The sequence below is a fragment of the Engraulis encrasicolus genome, chromosome 1, assembly GCF_034702125.1.
Source record: "Engraulis encrasicolus isolate BLACKSEA-1 chromosome 1, IST_EnEncr_1.0, whole genome shotgun sequence".
Taxonomy (NCBI): Eukaryota; Metazoa; Chordata; class Actinopteri; order Clupeiformes; family Engraulidae; genus Engraulis; species Engraulis encrasicolus.
This window is the reverse complement of record NC_085857.1, coordinates 646,850-663,231: the sequence shown is the minus strand read 5'-3', so window position 1 is coordinate 663,231 and position 16,382 is coordinate 646,850. Positions and strand designations below refer to the sequence as shown.

Sequence of the window (16,382 nt, the reverse complement as noted above, 5' to 3'; positions counted from 1 at the left end):
ATCCACGACTATGGTGCAACAGCTAATATACACAGGGGTGCACATAACTGGTACGCAGGTGCGCATGCGCACCAAAAATTAGCAATGCGTACTGCCACCTCGGTCACTACAGCGCACTTGCGTACTGACTATCTCACCAGACTGTTGATGTTGGTGAATGGTCAAACATGTCCAAAAAGAAACAGACAGCAGTAGCCTAATCAGTTTCTTTGGAGTTTCGTCAACAGCAAAGAAAATTGAGTCAGAGATTTAAAAAAAAAAAAAAAACTTTCCGAGAAGTGGCTCCAAGTGCCGTGGCTTGAGGCTAATGATGAGCGGACAGAAATATAGTGCCAGTCCCTTGAAATACGAAATCGTTCCGTATGTGGTAGTGAAAGCATGCGTTCCGTGTTGAACAGGTAAGGGACGCAATGTGTCCCGTTTTCTCATGAATGCCTAAAAATAGACATGTCGATCGCATATCAACTGTAAATCTAACGACAGTCAGCGCGAGCGCGACCGAGTTGAGCTCCTGGCTCTCTCCTCCTCCCTCCTCCCTCCATCATTATGGAATTGTGCCGTCTGTTAACTCCCAGAATGGACGCGCACCCCCATCATTCTCATTGGCAACTCCGATGCATAGAAGTTAAAAACTGAAAGCATGCATCCATGCGCGTGGCTTCTTAAATGCACGCAGTTCCCGGCCAGCTCCACTTCTTAATTTCGTCAGCTTCCTCGCACCATATTCCAAACGGACACCGCATACACGTTTATTCCCCCTCTGTGCATCAGTTAGCAGGCATGACGGCGAAATCGGCAAAAACAGATGAAATCCAGACAATAATCACTTAACTTGAAGATGACCTGTTGACCATTTGTAGGCTAATTAAGATGTAGCCTAAAGAATAGCCTACCAAACTAATAACAAATTTGATTAGGCTACCTTGCACCAGTTGCATTAGCCTTCAAACAACATGTGTCAACGTTCGTGGTGATAATGTTTTATCATTCGACACTGCAGACAGTAGACTTTTTTTAAATTTTTTTTTTATTTATTTTTTACCGCGGATGAGGTGCGTACCAAAACATATTTGCTGGTGCGCATATGAGTAACGGCCTAAAAAAGGTTATGTGCACCCCTGAATATACACATCTTGTGTGTTAAATGCATATGAAAGTATTTATGAGATGTTTCAAACACGCATAAAATAGAAAGACCAGTGAGAGTGCTGCGGTGTGGGCGCCAAAGCACAATGGGACTCAAAAGCATGTAGGGTCATATTAAATATGGCTGTGATTTTAATATAGCATAGCGTTGAAGGACATATGGTGTTTAAACATGTAGGGTATAGTTGAAAAGTGATTGCTAAATATTTTAACAGTGGTATATAAATTCAATGTGCCTACATTGTGCATGTGGGAGATGGAAAGTGCTTGTTGACTAGTATAACACCATTGCGTAGAGCTACATTGCACTCTTGGTGGGGCGGTGCTGGTTTAAATTTTAGGCGCCAATGATATGAAATCCAATCAGAGGGAACTGGTGAGGACACGTCATTGGAGGTAAGTCTTGGGTGTAGCATTAAATAGCATGCGCTTCACATTTGACTTCACGTTCGTCCCTTCCAACGAAGCTCAACAATGGCAAGAACCAAGCAAACTGCCCGCAAGTCCACCGGAGGCAAAGCCCCGAGGAAGCAGCTCGCCACCAAGGCAGCGCGTAAAAGCGCACCGGCTACCGGTGGCGTGAAGAAGCCTCACCGTTACAGGCCAGGAACAGTGGCTCTGAGAGAGATCCGTCGCTACCAGAAATCCACTGAGCTGCTGATCCGCAAGCTGCCCTTCCAGCGTCTGGTCAGGGAAATCGCTCAGGATTTCAAGACCGACCTGCGCTTCCAGAGCTCTGCTGTCATGGCTCTGCAGGAGGCTAGCGAGGCTTACCTGGTTGGTCTGTTCGAGGACACCAACCTGTGCGCCATCCACGCCAAGAGAGTGACCATCATGCCCAAGGACATCCAGCTGGCTCGTCGTATCCGCGGAGAGCGTGCTTAAGTCTTTGCCCTGAAACCAACAACGGCTCTTTTAAGAGCCACCCACACCTTCCTATGAAAGCATTGTTTCTACCCAGCCAGTCGCAGTGTCAAGTACAGTACATCACGACACAAACACAACAAAGCGCTTGCACAGTGCAATATAGCAGCAATCATTCACTTAATATTATGAAGCCATGACTATAAGCCTGTGAAGCAACGTGTGAGTCTACAGCAAGAGCGCACGCTGGCCGACCAGTGGGTATTTGTTATTGTTCGCCAATACATCCTTGTCGTACTTTCCAGAATATATTACCCAATCTTAAATGTGATTGAAGGCCAATTATACTACACTGTCGCAACTTCACATGACACGCATCAACATGATCCAATACAGCACACTGCAAAAAAGTAGAGCAGACGTGCAATGAAAAGTTAGGGGTCCGGGCTGCTTGACTTTGGTCAACTTAAACTTGATAAGTTGAGCAGATTTCTCACAGTAAGTTTGGTCAACTTAAAACACTTGTACATACGTACTTGAATTGGTCAAGTTCAACCAGGCGCTGTGTTGACACATGCGAGGCCCAATAGCGAAAGACTGCAAATGCCTGGCCTGGCAAATGATTCAGTTGCCTGCATTTGCTTTGTTAGCTTGTGGACTGGTGGCTTTGGTTGTGCGCGTCTGTGTTGAAAACTTAATATGATCACATAGTACACAGATCATTCTGTAGCATATTGGCAAGATATGGAATAGCTTTTGGACGAGAGTTTGGGTGGCTCTTAAAAGAGCCGTTGGGTTGGGAAAATGTGGGCGAACACTTTACTTGGAGCTGGTGTACTTGGTAACGGCCTTGGTTCCCTCAGACACGGCGTGCTTGGCGAGCTCACCGGGCAGCAACAGACGCACTGCGGTCTGGATCTCCCTGGAGGAGATGGTGTGGCGCTTGTTGTAGTGTGCCAGGCGGGAAGCCTCACCAGCGATGCGCTCGAAGATGTCGTTGACGAAGGAGTTCATGATGCTCATGGCCTTAGAAGAGATCCCAGTATCGGGGTGGACCTGCTTCAGGACCTTGTACACGTAGATGGCATAGCTCTCCTTCCTGGTCCTCTTGCGCTTCTTGCCACCCTTTCCGGCGGTCTTGCTCACGGCTTTCTTGGAGCCCTTCTTGGGGGCAGGCTTGGCTGGATCAGGCATGGTTAGCAGTTGTCAGGGACAATGGTGTCTGGCATGATTGCTCTGCTGTTCTTATACCCACCAGTATGCAAATAACTCACTTCAAGTCGGCACAAGCTGAGCTCAAGGACAATCCAATGAGCCATTTCCCTCCATTTTCAGAGGCGATGATTGGTCACTTTTGAAATAGGGGGACGTTCCGTCTGCCTCAAAGAACACTCTACCCACAAACGTTAGTTTTGCCCTCGTTGCATACTGGCCATTTCCCGCACTTTTTTAACGAAATAAATTACGTTCAACAAAGTAATACAAGCAGCTTATTCTAGTCAGATGAACTTAAATCACCTGAAATGTTATTATGAGTAGCCTACGTGTAGCCTATGTTGCGAGCAAGCAGACTCAAGTTTCGTATTAGGGTAAATAGCAGACCTTATTGTACCTGCCTAACATATGTAGTTTCCTACATTATTCATTCTGTAGTATAGAGTATAATTTATGGATCCCAGGGGGAAATTATTGTGAGGGGCATTCTTGACCATTTTCACGATATTTATATATACATTTACACAATGGACCACAGTGTGGAAAGTGGCTTTTGGCACGGCCAGCTCATAGGAAACCTGCTGGGAAAGTCCTACACACTAAATAAAGCTGAGTCAATAAGTCATGATAGATACAGTTAAATAATTCTACTACGCACGGCAATGGCCATGGTCTAAATTGAAATAACAAGTTCAACTGCCTCCGGATTACAAATTGATGTAATTGTTTTACTTTGAACAAAGTTCAATTTCAAAGCTTCACACTGTATTAAGGACTTAAATTGACTTAAATTAAACTCTGAGGCAGCTGGTGTAGGCTACATTGCAGTGCAAGGCTAACAATTGTTCATTCCCCATTTTGCATAAAACTAACCATTTCATTGTTTCATACAGATGTTCCCTTCATTTGAGTGTGGACACAATGGATAAATTAGCTTTTTTAGATAAGTGGGTGGCTCTTAAAAGAGCCTTTGGTTTTTGTCGGGTGAGTCGATATTTAACCTCCGAAACCGTACAGAGTACGGCCCTGGCGTTTCAGAGCATAGACGACGTCCATGGCTGTGACAGTCTTCCTCTTGGCATGCTCGGTGTAGGTGACGGCATCACGGATCACGTTCTCAAGGAACACCTTCAGCACACCACGGGTCTCCTCGTAGATGAGGCCAGAGATACGCTTCACACCACCACGGCGAGCCAGGCGCCTGATTGCAGGCTTGGTGATTCCCTGGATGTTATCGCGAAGGACTTTGCGATGACGCTTAGCGCCACCCTTTCCAAGACCTTTTCCTCCTTTGCCGCGTCCGCTCATGTTGTCTCGCTGCAATCACAAAGACTAGTACCGTCTCATGGTGAGCCCCGCGTATTTATGCCAGACAGGAGGACCTGCTTGAAACCATGCTTACTAAAGCCAAGCGCCCCTCCCTTTGTGAGTTCGAAACAGTTATGGCGGGAGCATGTAAGCTATCCATCTTGGTGACATGCGCAGTGCCCTTCTAATAGCAACAATGTAACACACGAGTAGGCCTATACATTGTTACAGCCTTTCAACTGCAGAGCAGTCGCATTCTACACACTACATGCATGCATACATTACTATTTGTTTATTCTTTCTTTTTTTACCCCTCTGAAAGGGATGGGTGCAATATGTTTGGTTTGCATTACTATTTTGGACGAATGTTTGCTGGTTGGTATGGGCCAAGATGCAGTCAGAACTATATTAACAGAAGCTGTCCGTATATGTTACATATTTCCTTGTTCAGTGTACATGTGTGTGTCATTTTTCTGTCTGTTGTACTATGTTTTTGTGAAGGCCTACATCACACTCACATGTCCAAACAAAAGTTCTATTGAAGAGACAATAAAGGATTATCTTATATTATTATCTCATAATAATAATACTCCGTGGAATAATTGGATTACTCATTGTAATGATAAGACAAATATAGTTGCAAAAACCCTATGCATAGATTGCATTGACAATTCTGAACATTCTGTCGAGATGAGCTATCAATAGCCTAAATCGAAGGCGAGTCTATCAAAACCGCGTGGAAGTAGCCTAATCTAACGGCATTTCATCTAAAAATGAAATGGCATTTAGGCATTATGCTGCGAAATGCTGGAACCAATTCCCTGTCCAAATTAGAACAGTAGGCCTATCTTGTTTTAAAAGGGAGTTAACAACTGCTTTATTTTCATCTGCCTTTGGTGATAGTCAATTACGCGCTATCTATAACATGAACTATTTTTTTTGTCTTCCTCTTCTTCTCTTTTCTCTGTTCTTAAGCACATTGAATGACATGTGCACTATACATATTTTTTTTATTTTTTTTTAATTAAAAATGCTGCTTAGAAACTAGAGAATATCGAACTTCTGCGATATGCACTTCTGATTACATCCTGTGTTTTGTTCACTAGCACGATTTCTTTGTCATGAACTATAGTAGGCTAAAGGGTGGTTTATGCCTCGAGATCAGCGTCACTGCATCATGATGCAGTGAGCCGCGCAGTTAACGTAGTGAAGCCCCCCCCATCACGCAGGTACTCTGGGGCACCTCCCCAAAATTGTGTCTCGACGCAGGGAGCGACGGCGTGAAAGGGCGAAAATAGGTCTCTGATTGGTCCTCTCGACCAGCCTGCTCTGTCCTCGAGTCGAGAACAAGCGCTACTTCCTTCCTTCCTTGTTCTAACCTTCGTCGGTCTACGGACTGTGAGCTCTTCATTAAATAAGTTGCCCGTGCTTTGTTGTTTGATTTATTTACACGAACCAACGACAACACATGCGCTTGCAAGTTACGACGCTGAAGTTATTTGGACAGTTGAACAGTGGTTCCGAGGTCGAGGAAACATTCCGCTTCGTCCTCGACAAATGAGCCACTTCTTTGTTCCAAACTACTACTGTGGCTGCCAGTGCGATCAAACATGCACGTGATATAAAGATTTAATGTTTCATTTTCATTCTCGTCGAGTCTGTGATGCTAAAAAACAACCGACACGTCTAGTTTACTCTTTGTATTGAAGGCAGTTTCAGCGTGGAATGACATCGCGCAGACCGTGCTTCAAAACAGGGCATAAACAAGAATTAACTGCATCATGGCTGCGTCAAGCTCACTCTGTGGCACAAGTAGGAAGCATAACTGAGCCTTAACACGACAGCGTCATAACTGTATTGTGATGTAGTCATGGACGTGTTATAATCATAGTGTCAATGTCATAAATGTTTTATGCCTGATGGCATTCATTGACATTCCGCTATGGTCATGGCAGGTGACATTGCTTGGGCTATCTTTATTATGACACCTTGATGACATTAATCAAAGTGATTAACCCTCAAGCGACCGGGCTGTTTTTGCGACTAATCCGACCGAGCGGGGTCATTTATGACCCCAAGGAGTTAATATAGAAATACCACTATATACATTATATTTTGGGGATTATTCAAATGTATTTACATCCAAGACATAGGCTACTTGTCCCTCATCTAAAGCAAACAAATTTAAATTTGAATATTTTATTGTTTAGCTAAAAGGTTGTCAAACTTACATACGTACATTGATAATGATGTATGCTCTCATTTGCATATGTAAACATAAAAATACAAAAAAACATCCGATGCATTTTTTTCTTCTCTTGAAGTGCAACTTTGGGAAACCAAGCTAAATTCTATCAATTAGGCCCATAGATGATAGGCTTTTTCTGCAATAAAACTTTAGGGTACTCAACATTTCTGGGTTCATGAAATCACGACTAATAGAGAATATTGTAATTTACATAGACAAAACCATGTCTCAAACATATAAGCTTGTGCACACTCAACATTTATCTGAAACTTTTTCTGGACATTGTGGCTGTGAAAAGGCGTCTTCCATATGTATTAGAGCAGGGGTGGGGAACATTTTTTATTCGAGGGGCCACATCAAATTGCTCCGAGGGCCGTAAAAGTCCAGAAAAATTCCCATAGGCTATGAATGGGCCAATTCTCACAAAATTCATTCACAACATGCATAACATAGGTATTGACCAACCCCAAAAAGGACAAGAAACGGTGAACAAAAAATATTGTGCCCGGGGTCATAAATGACCCCACTCGGTCGCTTTAGGGTTAAAGACTGAAAATGTTTGAAATTACAGTATTCAAAGGTTCATATTTTTGTCATTTTCAAAGGTGTTTTCCTAACCATTGATTTCATCTGCATATCTATATGTGTTTAAAGGGGTTGCAGGTTTACCAACAGAACGCCATCATTAGCCCTTTGAGGAGTAGCATCACAAATACCGGTATTTGATTAGAATTTTGCCCAAATGTTGAGTTCTCATTATGATGTCATAAGGTTTTTTGCAAGATTCTTACTTCTATGGGAGCTGTAGAGTGTTCAAATAAAATTCTAGAAGAACCTGGGGAAATTCCTTATTCAAAGGGTTTAAATGACAATTGAAATTCAGCATACAAACTTCTTGTGCTGCCTTCTCTCCCTCACACATAAAAATATGTTTTTAAATTAAGAGAAATCTCACTGCCCTTCCACTGTCTCTCACTGTCTTTTCTGGGGACCATAAAAATGAACAGATGTATGGTCTTAAATGAACTAACTAAAACATATTTAAATGCATCTAAAATAATGTTGGTATTTAATGCAAAATGTTTTTTTCACAGTTTACTTTGTAGTTTTGTTACATTCATAAGCTTCTCTTTTTAAAAAGTTTAGTTATATGCATTATATGCACATTAATATACATTTAATAACCTAAAAAAACCTTTTCCTCCTGTTTCTACGTTTGAAAATAATATCTTAGTAGCATGCTGAGCAGTTTTTGGTGAATTTGTCAACTCCATAAGATTTTGCATGTCAACTCCATAAGAAAATCTTATGGAGTTGACTCTTACGGAGTTGACAAATCAACCTACTTTTCATAATAACACATGATTCTCTAACAGAAATCATCTGGTACATCAGCAGTTACTAAAGGACTTGCCAATGAAGTTATTCTATTTTTGTATTATACAAAATACTGAAATAACCTTTATTTTCATGCATTATGGTGTTGACACATTATGGTTGTGGCATAGGTGGTCTTCCTAAAGATGCACTAATAAAATCAAATATTAAATGTGACCTTAAAAGAACAGTGTCTCCATGGCATGTATACCAAACAGGAAGTAGTACCAGGCTGCTTAGAGTGTGAGCTGACCACAATAATGGCAGATTTTGTTGCATTTTAAAAAAATCTTACGGTCTTGACTAAAAGTCCAGACACATGTTCAATAGTTTAAAAAGTATATAAAAAGGTTTGTAAAACATTGTATATACATTTAGTTTGATTAATTATCCAACATACTTGATCACAGTGGCTATGGTGTTTGTTATATTTAATTTTAACCAATTATTATGGTATTGTCAACTTTTAAATCCTGCTTTCGGACATGGGGTTTTGAAGGTACTGATGACACACTGCAACGTGTAAAATAATAATAAAAAAATAAAACTATATACATTTGAAATCATATTTTGTTGTACAAAACTTCTTCTTCTGTCATTCCGGCTAATTTTGTTGCAATTTTTAATCAATGTTTTGTCCCATCTCTCAAGAATCCCTGAAAAATAAAGACAATAGGGTTTTTTTTTTTTAGTCCATATCACCTTAAAAACTATCTTGTCATATTGCATTTAGCGTGGTTTTACATGGCTAACATGAAAATCAGGGATTCTTGAGAGATGGGACAAAACAAGTTTTGAAAACCTGATTTTGAAAATGCAGAATATGTTGTTGATGGTTATATATTCATGTAGATCAAGATGTTTAGTTTTCAGGCATGTAAAAATACAGGCTCCAGGTAAAAAGGCATTTTTAACAAATTAACATGTTTACCTTCACACCTAGATTTTCGTCAACTCCGTCAGACACAAGAAAAGTACATAATTAAATTATTATAATAGTCCAACAAGAATCTTTAGCTCTGATTTGTATTGTAATGATACTTAGTTACCTTGATGTACAATAATATGTAATATATATATTTACATTTTAATTTAAGACTGTTATTAACACACAGCGTTAGAAAAACTGTCATTTTCAGACTTTATCTTTTATTTTGCAACCATGAGGAAAACAACTAAAGTGGTTAAAATACCTGGTGGTATAGATCTAATGACCCTTTATTGCCTAAACAAAAAAAGATTAAAGAATTAGCTTTTTTCCCCAAATTAAATTAAATAAATAAATAAATAAATAATAAATAAATAAAAATTAAATAAATCTTACGGTGTTGACTAAAAGTCCGGACACATGTTCAATTGTTTAAAAAGTATATGAAAAGGTTGATAAAACATTGTACACACATTTAGTTTGATTAATTATCCAAAATACTTGATGACAGTAGCTATGATGTTTGTTATATTTCATTTTAACCAATTATTATGGTATTGTCAAATTCTAAATCTTGCTTTCGGACATGGGGTTTTGAAGGTACTGATGACACACTGCAACGTGTAAAATAAAAACAATAAAACTATATAAATATGAAATCATATTTTAGTGTACAAAACTTCTTCTATCATTCCAGCTAATTTTGTTGGTATTTTTAATTACATTTTAAGCACAAACATGAGTTATATCTCCCGGACATGTTTTTGTCCCATCTCTCAAGAATCCCTGAAGTGTATTAGCCTAATAAGTCACGCCAAGTCATTGGATAGTCTTTGGTGAACTCTACAGAATATCCAATCACTGGGTGTGACTAATAAAGACTATCCAATCACTGGGTGTGACTAATTAGGCTGATACACTTGGAAGTGCACTGTCCTAGGTTTTGAGAATGGCCCATTGACAGCTACAAGATGAGTTTTAGCTCTTCATAGTGTCCCAAAAAAAAAAAAACCCAACACTGCTGCTCCTGTTCCATGTTGCACGTCTTTTGGTGTGACACATTTTACACAAAACAGGGATTCTTGAGAGATGGGACGAAACTCGTTTTGAAAACCTGATTTTGAAAATTCAGAATATGTTGTTGATGGTTATATATTCATGTAGATAAAGATGTGTAGTTTTCAGGCATGTAAAAATACAGGCTCCAGGTAAAAAGGCATTTTTAACAAATCAACATGTTTACCTTCACACCTAGATTTTCGTCCACTCCATCAGACACAAGAAAAGTACATAATTAAATTATTATAATAGTCCAACAAGAATCTTTAGCTCTGATTTGTATTGTAATGATACTTAGTTACGCTGATGTACAATAATATGTAATATATATATATTTAAATTTTAATTAAAGACTGTCATTAACACACAGACTTAAAAAAAATGGCATTTTCAGACTTTATCTTTTATTTTGTAACCATGAGGAAAACACCTAAAGTGGTTAAAATACATGGTCGTATAGATCTAATGAGCCTTTATTGACTAAAAAAAACTGATTAAAGAATGATCTTTTCCCCAAAAAATATTACTAAAACCCCTGAAAGTGCTGAGAAAAATCTTACGGAGTTGACAGAAAAACTGAGGGAGTTGACAAATGGGTCTGATTTTTGGAGCCTATTTAGTGCAAAATGTTTTTTCACAGTTTATTTTGTAGTTTTGTTACATTCTTAAGCTTCTCTTTTTAAAAAGTTTATTTGTTTTGAATTAAACTTTAGTTTTTTTGTCCATATATCGGAAAAATAGGTAGTTATATGCGTTATATGCACATTAATATACATATAATATCCTAAAATAACTTTTCCTCCTTTTCCTCCTGTTTCTATGTTTGATATATATCATATTAGCATACTGAGCAGTTTTTGGTGAACTTGTCAACTCCATAAGATTTTGCATGTCAACTCCATAAGAAAATCTTATGGAGTTGACTCTTACGGAGTTGACAAATCAACCTACTTTTCATAATAACACATGATTCTCTAACAGAAATCATCTGGTACATCAGCAGTTACTTAAGGACTTGCCAATAAAGTTATCATATTTTTTTATTAAACAAAATACTGAAATAACCTTTATTTTTATGCATTATGGTGTTGACACATTATGGTTGTGACATAGGTGGTCTTCCTAAAGATGCACTAATGAAATCAAATATTAAATATGACCTTAACAGAACAGTGTCTCCATGGCATGTATACCAAACAGGAAGTAGTACCAGGCTGCTTAGAGTGTGAGCTGACCACAATAATGGTAGATTTGTTTTGTATTATAAAAAAATCTTACGGTGTTGACTAAAAGTCCGGACATATGTTCGATAGTTTAAAAAGTATATAAAAAGGTTTGTAAAACATTGTACATACATTTAGTTTGATTAATTATCCAAAATACTTGATCACAGTAGCTATGATGTTTGTTATATTTCATTTTGACCAATTATTATGGTATTTATTGTCAACTTTTAAATCCTGCTTTCGGACATGGGGTTTTGAAGGTACTGATGACACACTGCAACGTGTAAAATATAAAAAAATATAAAACTATATGAATATGATATCACATTTTATTGTACAAAACTTCTTCTTCTGTCATTCCAGATAATTTTGTTGCAATTTTTTATCACATTTTAAGCATAAACATGAGTTTTCTACTAATACACCATATTACCATTTTGTCACACCATATGAGATTAACTTCCTTTTAATACATAACTGAAAGCTCAATTACATTTTTCATGGCCAATATTCAGATTTGCTTGATAGTTTGATGCTCTAAAACAGGGGTGAGGAACCTTTTTCATTCGAAGGGGCCACTTCGAATTCCTACAAGGGTCATAAAATTCACCCGAGGGCCGTAACAAATCAGGATTTCCCCATGCAATTCAGGCCTATATTGAAGGTAGACATATATTAATTTGGTAAAAGGTTCCAAGTTCAATATTAAAGCAGTACATTATTTGGGGGAGATGGCTTCGTTATAAGGCTACATACTGAGCAGTTGAATATCAAGTGATAGTACCAGCATCTCCTGGTGCATGTTGCATAACACTGGGGACATGATGGTAAAGATGGGCAGAATACGAAACCACCCAGGCATTATTATGAAGTAAAATGCCATAGTTTCAAGTCACTGTGTGGCGAGGCATAGTGAATTGCAGTCATTGTCCTGTTTGGTGAAATGAAAAGGCCGAGACCAATACTTGTGTGTACACCATGTGTGTGCTTAGCCTTGCCATCCATTCTTTAGTGCGTGATGATTGTAGATCATAAAGCGGGGAAGGCAACATCAACCCACACATTAAAACATCAAACACACATTTGTTCACCAAGTTTAAACATGGCAAAAGTCTCAATGATTACTTTAGTGGCACATCTGTGCTTGTTTTTTGCCCCAAAGTTCCTAATGACTATACGCGTGTGGCCAGTTGGGCACGCAAGGAACTGTGTTTTACGCAGTCCAAAACATGCTATTTGTAGAATGATACAGAAGGCGTAAGCAAGTTATTACTCTTTCGTTGGATAGACGACATTGTGAATTTGATCACATGGGCTTCGAAGACAACGTTTGATATCTGGAAAACTCTTAAAATCCCAAGTTTCCATGACAAAACAGACACAAGTCCACATAACTCCACCGGTACTATTGAAGTTGGGGGCACGTTTAAACACCAGAAACGGACACAGAGCCACTTTGTTCATGTTTCTGTGAACATCGAAATGTTAACTTTAACAAAGCATTTGTTGGTGCATCCAAAATTGGTTTCATTCTTTGCATATTTTGCCATAAACCGAGAGCAGAAAACACAAGCGACTTGCTAATACAGTCAAAGAGTCGGAGAGCTGACTTAGTTGAATCTCTACGGCTCTCATGTCGATTATAAGTCCTGCCCACTGGCTCATCCAGTCACTCACTGAGAAGAGCAATAAATTGCAATAAAAACCCTTTACTTAACGTGGCTACAGCATAGTAAAAAATGGTGAAGGTTCTTTTTGAATAGGCATACTTTGGGTGGCTGTTTGGACGACTGGAACATCAGTCTTTAGCCTTGTCAATTTGCGCATGGTGCAACAAGGTGTTTTTGGTTTTGGTTACCGTCAGTGGGCACAACATTATGATCCTCAAACTGATTAATTAATTAATTGCTTTTGTATGGAAGTTCGCCGATATGTCCTCAGTACTGTAGGCATCAGTTGGGTCCTCCGCATTGCGACCGCCGCTGCTGTAACCTGCGCGCCCCTATCTGCACTTAATTGGATGTTTCCACCATTTCCCCCTTTCATAGTGGAGTCCCCCAGTCTTTGTTTTTACTAATCAGTTTCGGTATTTCCTTTATATGGTACATGTGCCTGCTTATCAGTGTGTCGGTTGGGTGGGTTGCTGTTTAATTCGATGTTTGTATGACCTGAGCTGAATGCATGCAAGCAGAATGTTTGGAGTGTGAAAGTGTGTGTGTGTGTTTGTTTGAACTTGGCGTTGTTGAATAAATGTGTGCGAGATGTAGGCCTAAGCTGTCTTCAGATATTAGGTGCGATCGAGATGTGTCAACGCATGAATGCACATTTAGACAGCAATGCACCCTGGATGGAAAATGCTGCATGACGGTTAGATTTCCTGTCAAACTTCGAAATTTCGTCGACGTTGCGTTGACGAGGTGACATGTCACATGGTGTAAAACTATCGCGGGATGAATGCGGCTGCAGTCAGATCTTGCAACCTCTGCAGTTGCTTATCCCCTTCAACGCTCGTCGGCGCTCGTCGGCGGACTGCCTCCTTAGTCACGCGCCCATGAACTGGTTGGTCAACAACTCACTCACGTGTGTATATGGGTCTTGTCTCACACCTCTACACAAGTTTGCGCAGGTCCCCACTTCAGCTCCTCCTCACTGCCTGTTCCCCCACTCCTCACACGTGGTGTGTTAGTAGAGCAAACCGATGCGAGCTCATCGTCTCGTTCATATTTGTGGCCGACTTTAAATGCGCTGTATTTAATAACACCCACATCGTGACAACAAGTTCTCGCTGACGTCCGTTGCGCAACGTCGACGCTCGCAATGAAGTCGTATGGGCTTACTGAAACAGAGCTGCTGCTAAGAACTGTACGAAGTGTCACTTTTGTGCTTTTTATTTTCGGCAGCTTTTCACTTTTCACCGCGGTCAAGTGTTAAGACGCTTAAATAATAAATAATATCGCGCTCGTGGGAATCATTATTTTTTTAGGCCTACACGTTAAAAAAAAGGAGGGGGTGGGGGTTGGGCGTGGATTCCTGCCGACGCACGAGCGGTCTCTCCCAATATCCTGCGCTCATGGGGATCATTATTCAGCCAATGAACTTGATTTAGGCTCTATTTTAAAGACAATTATGTGTGTCTGTACGTTGTACTTTGTCAGTGTCACTTTTGTGCTTTTTATTTTCGGCAGCTTTTCACTTTTCACCGCGGTCAAGTGTTAAGACGCACGAGCGGTCTCTCTCCCAAAAAATATCCTGCGCTCGTGGGGATCATTATTTTTTTACATTTAAGAAAAAGGAGGGGGGGGGGGGGGGGGTGGATTGCTGCCGACGCACGAGCGATCTCTCGCACCATGACCATGGACAGCTCCGGAATGGTGACATTAAATTGTCGCAATGCTGATACCAAAATGACGGAATGACGGGATGTCGCAATGGCGTCATGTCGGAATGGTGCTATGTCGGAATGACGAGTTTCCCCCCCCCCATTCACAATATCTACTCGAGGATAATAATTACAGGAAAAATACTGCACACACAGTAGTAATAACATAGTGATAAACAGTAGTAAATTGGCATAAATAAAGCATTAAGCAGCACAGGAAATCGTACAGCATTAAATATATTAAATGCTAACAAAGATCACCGTGTACAGGATTGCTAACACGACATTGCTGACTCACGGAACATTCTAGACATTTCCAATACACAGAAAGATTGTCTGGCTCCAATACAATGTTATAAAGGACTGTAGAAACGAAATAAAGGGCTGTACAAATGAAATAAAGCCTTACAAAGAAAATATGGGTACTTACAGTTACATTCACGCACAACAACACAGAAATACTTTCAAACGAACTCGTAGCGTCCGGGAATGCGACTGCATGATAGAGAATGTCCGGGCATGTTTCATATCACGCAGCTAAAACATGCATTCAAAGCGTGATCAGGCAGCGCCACATTTCTTACAGGCAGGTAACTTACATAGGAAAATGTACACATAAGGAAGTAAGGCATTTAAACATATGAATGCAGGGAATTTACACCTAAAAAGCAGGGAATTTTGTACATAATAAGTATGTATTTTTGTATTTAAAATATACTTCAAAAGTGTGTATTTAAAGAATGTTATTTTGGGACAACTTATAACTTGTATACACTTGAAGTATGATTAAGTACAGCTTAAACACATTTTAAGTTGACTTTTTTGTACTAAAATGAAACTTTGTACAAGTGTACGTAATATACTGAAATCATACTTAGCCTAAGTACATTTAAAATATACTTACTAATTCACTTTAAAATATGTTTAATGTCTACTTTAGCATGCAGTTTAGTGTATTTTATTTATACTACAAATATATTTCAAGGTAATAAGAAAGCACTTGATAGCATGCTTCAGAAGTACATACTTAAGTTGTGTTATTTTGGGACAGCTTATAGTATACTTAAATACACTTGAAGTATGATTAAGCACATTTTAATCACATTTTTTGTTGATTTTATTGTACTAAAATCAAACTTTGTACAGGGGCACTTAATGCACTAAAGCATACTTTACTTTAAGTACATTTCAAATATATTAGCAAAAATCGCTTTGAGTACATTTTAAGTGTACTGACTCTAAACGTATTTTAAGTATACTACAAGTATATTTTACTTTAAGCACATTTCAAATATATTTATACTTTAAATATATTTCAAAAGTATATATACAAAACATTAATGTAAGCTCTAATGACCTATTTCCATCGAACATGGTGTTATTCATAACCATCAATCATCCACATGAGCCTTCCTTTCACCTCCACTTCAGACAACAACCCATGCCTCAACCAGGATTTGAACCAGCAACTCACTGAACCACATACCTGCACTCTAACCACTAGACCACAACTACCTGTTCTTCAACAGGCACAATTACCTTCTTGAAGTAATAGTCTTGAGTAGTACACTTTAGGTATACTTTTATACACTTAATAATAACACTTAGAAATCATTGGTGGTGGTATGCTTT

General features: G+C 39.2%; 3 protein-coding genes across 3 annotated transcripts; 1 reads left to right on the top strand and 2 right to left on the bottom strand.

Moving 5' to 3' along the window:
• Positions 1-1,579: 1,579 nt before the first annotated feature.
• On the top strand, positions 1,580-2,073 carry LOC134446093 (histone H3). Its single transcript, XM_063195376.1, has one exon. The coding sequence runs from the start codon at positions 1,621-1,623 to the stop codon at positions 2,029-2,031; it is 411 nt and encodes a 136-aa protein (XP_063051446.1). The 5' UTR covers positions 1,580-1,620; the 3' UTR covers positions 2,032-2,073.
• Positions 2,074-2,777: 704 nt separating this feature from the next.
• LOC134446170 (histone H2B 1/2-like) lies at positions 2,778-3,452 on the bottom strand. The gene has a single exon (XM_063195479.1). It carries the CDS (start codon positions 3,202-3,204, stop codon positions 2,830-2,832), a length of 375 nt encoding a protein of 124 aa, XP_063051549.1. The 5' UTR covers positions 3,205-3,452; the 3' UTR covers positions 2,778-2,829.
• Positions 3,453-4,173: 721 nt separating this feature from the next.
• On the bottom strand, positions 4,174-4,575 carry LOC134446215 (histone H4). Its single transcript, XM_063195533.1, has one exon. The coding sequence runs from the start codon at positions 4,531-4,533 to the stop codon at positions 4,222-4,224; it is 312 nt and encodes a 103-aa protein (XP_063051603.1). The 5' UTR covers positions 4,534-4,575; the 3' UTR covers positions 4,174-4,221.
• Between the last annotated feature and the right edge of the window lie 11,807 nt (positions 4,576-16,382).

What these genes read in the sequence shown, in the direction of transcription:
- LOC134446093 (XM_063195376.1), top strand. Translation starts at nt 1,621, where the DNA reads ATGGCAAGAACCAAGCAAACTGCCCGCAAGTCCACCGGAGGCAAAGCC.
- LOC134446170 (XM_063195479.1), bottom strand. Translation starts at nt 3,204, where the DNA reads ATGCCTGATCCAGCCAAGCCTGCCCCCAAGAAGGGCTCCAAGAAAGCC.
- LOC134446215 (XM_063195533.1), bottom strand. Translation starts at nt 4,533, where the DNA reads ATGAGCGGACGCGGCAAAGGAGGAAAAGGTCTTGGAAAGGGTGGCGCT.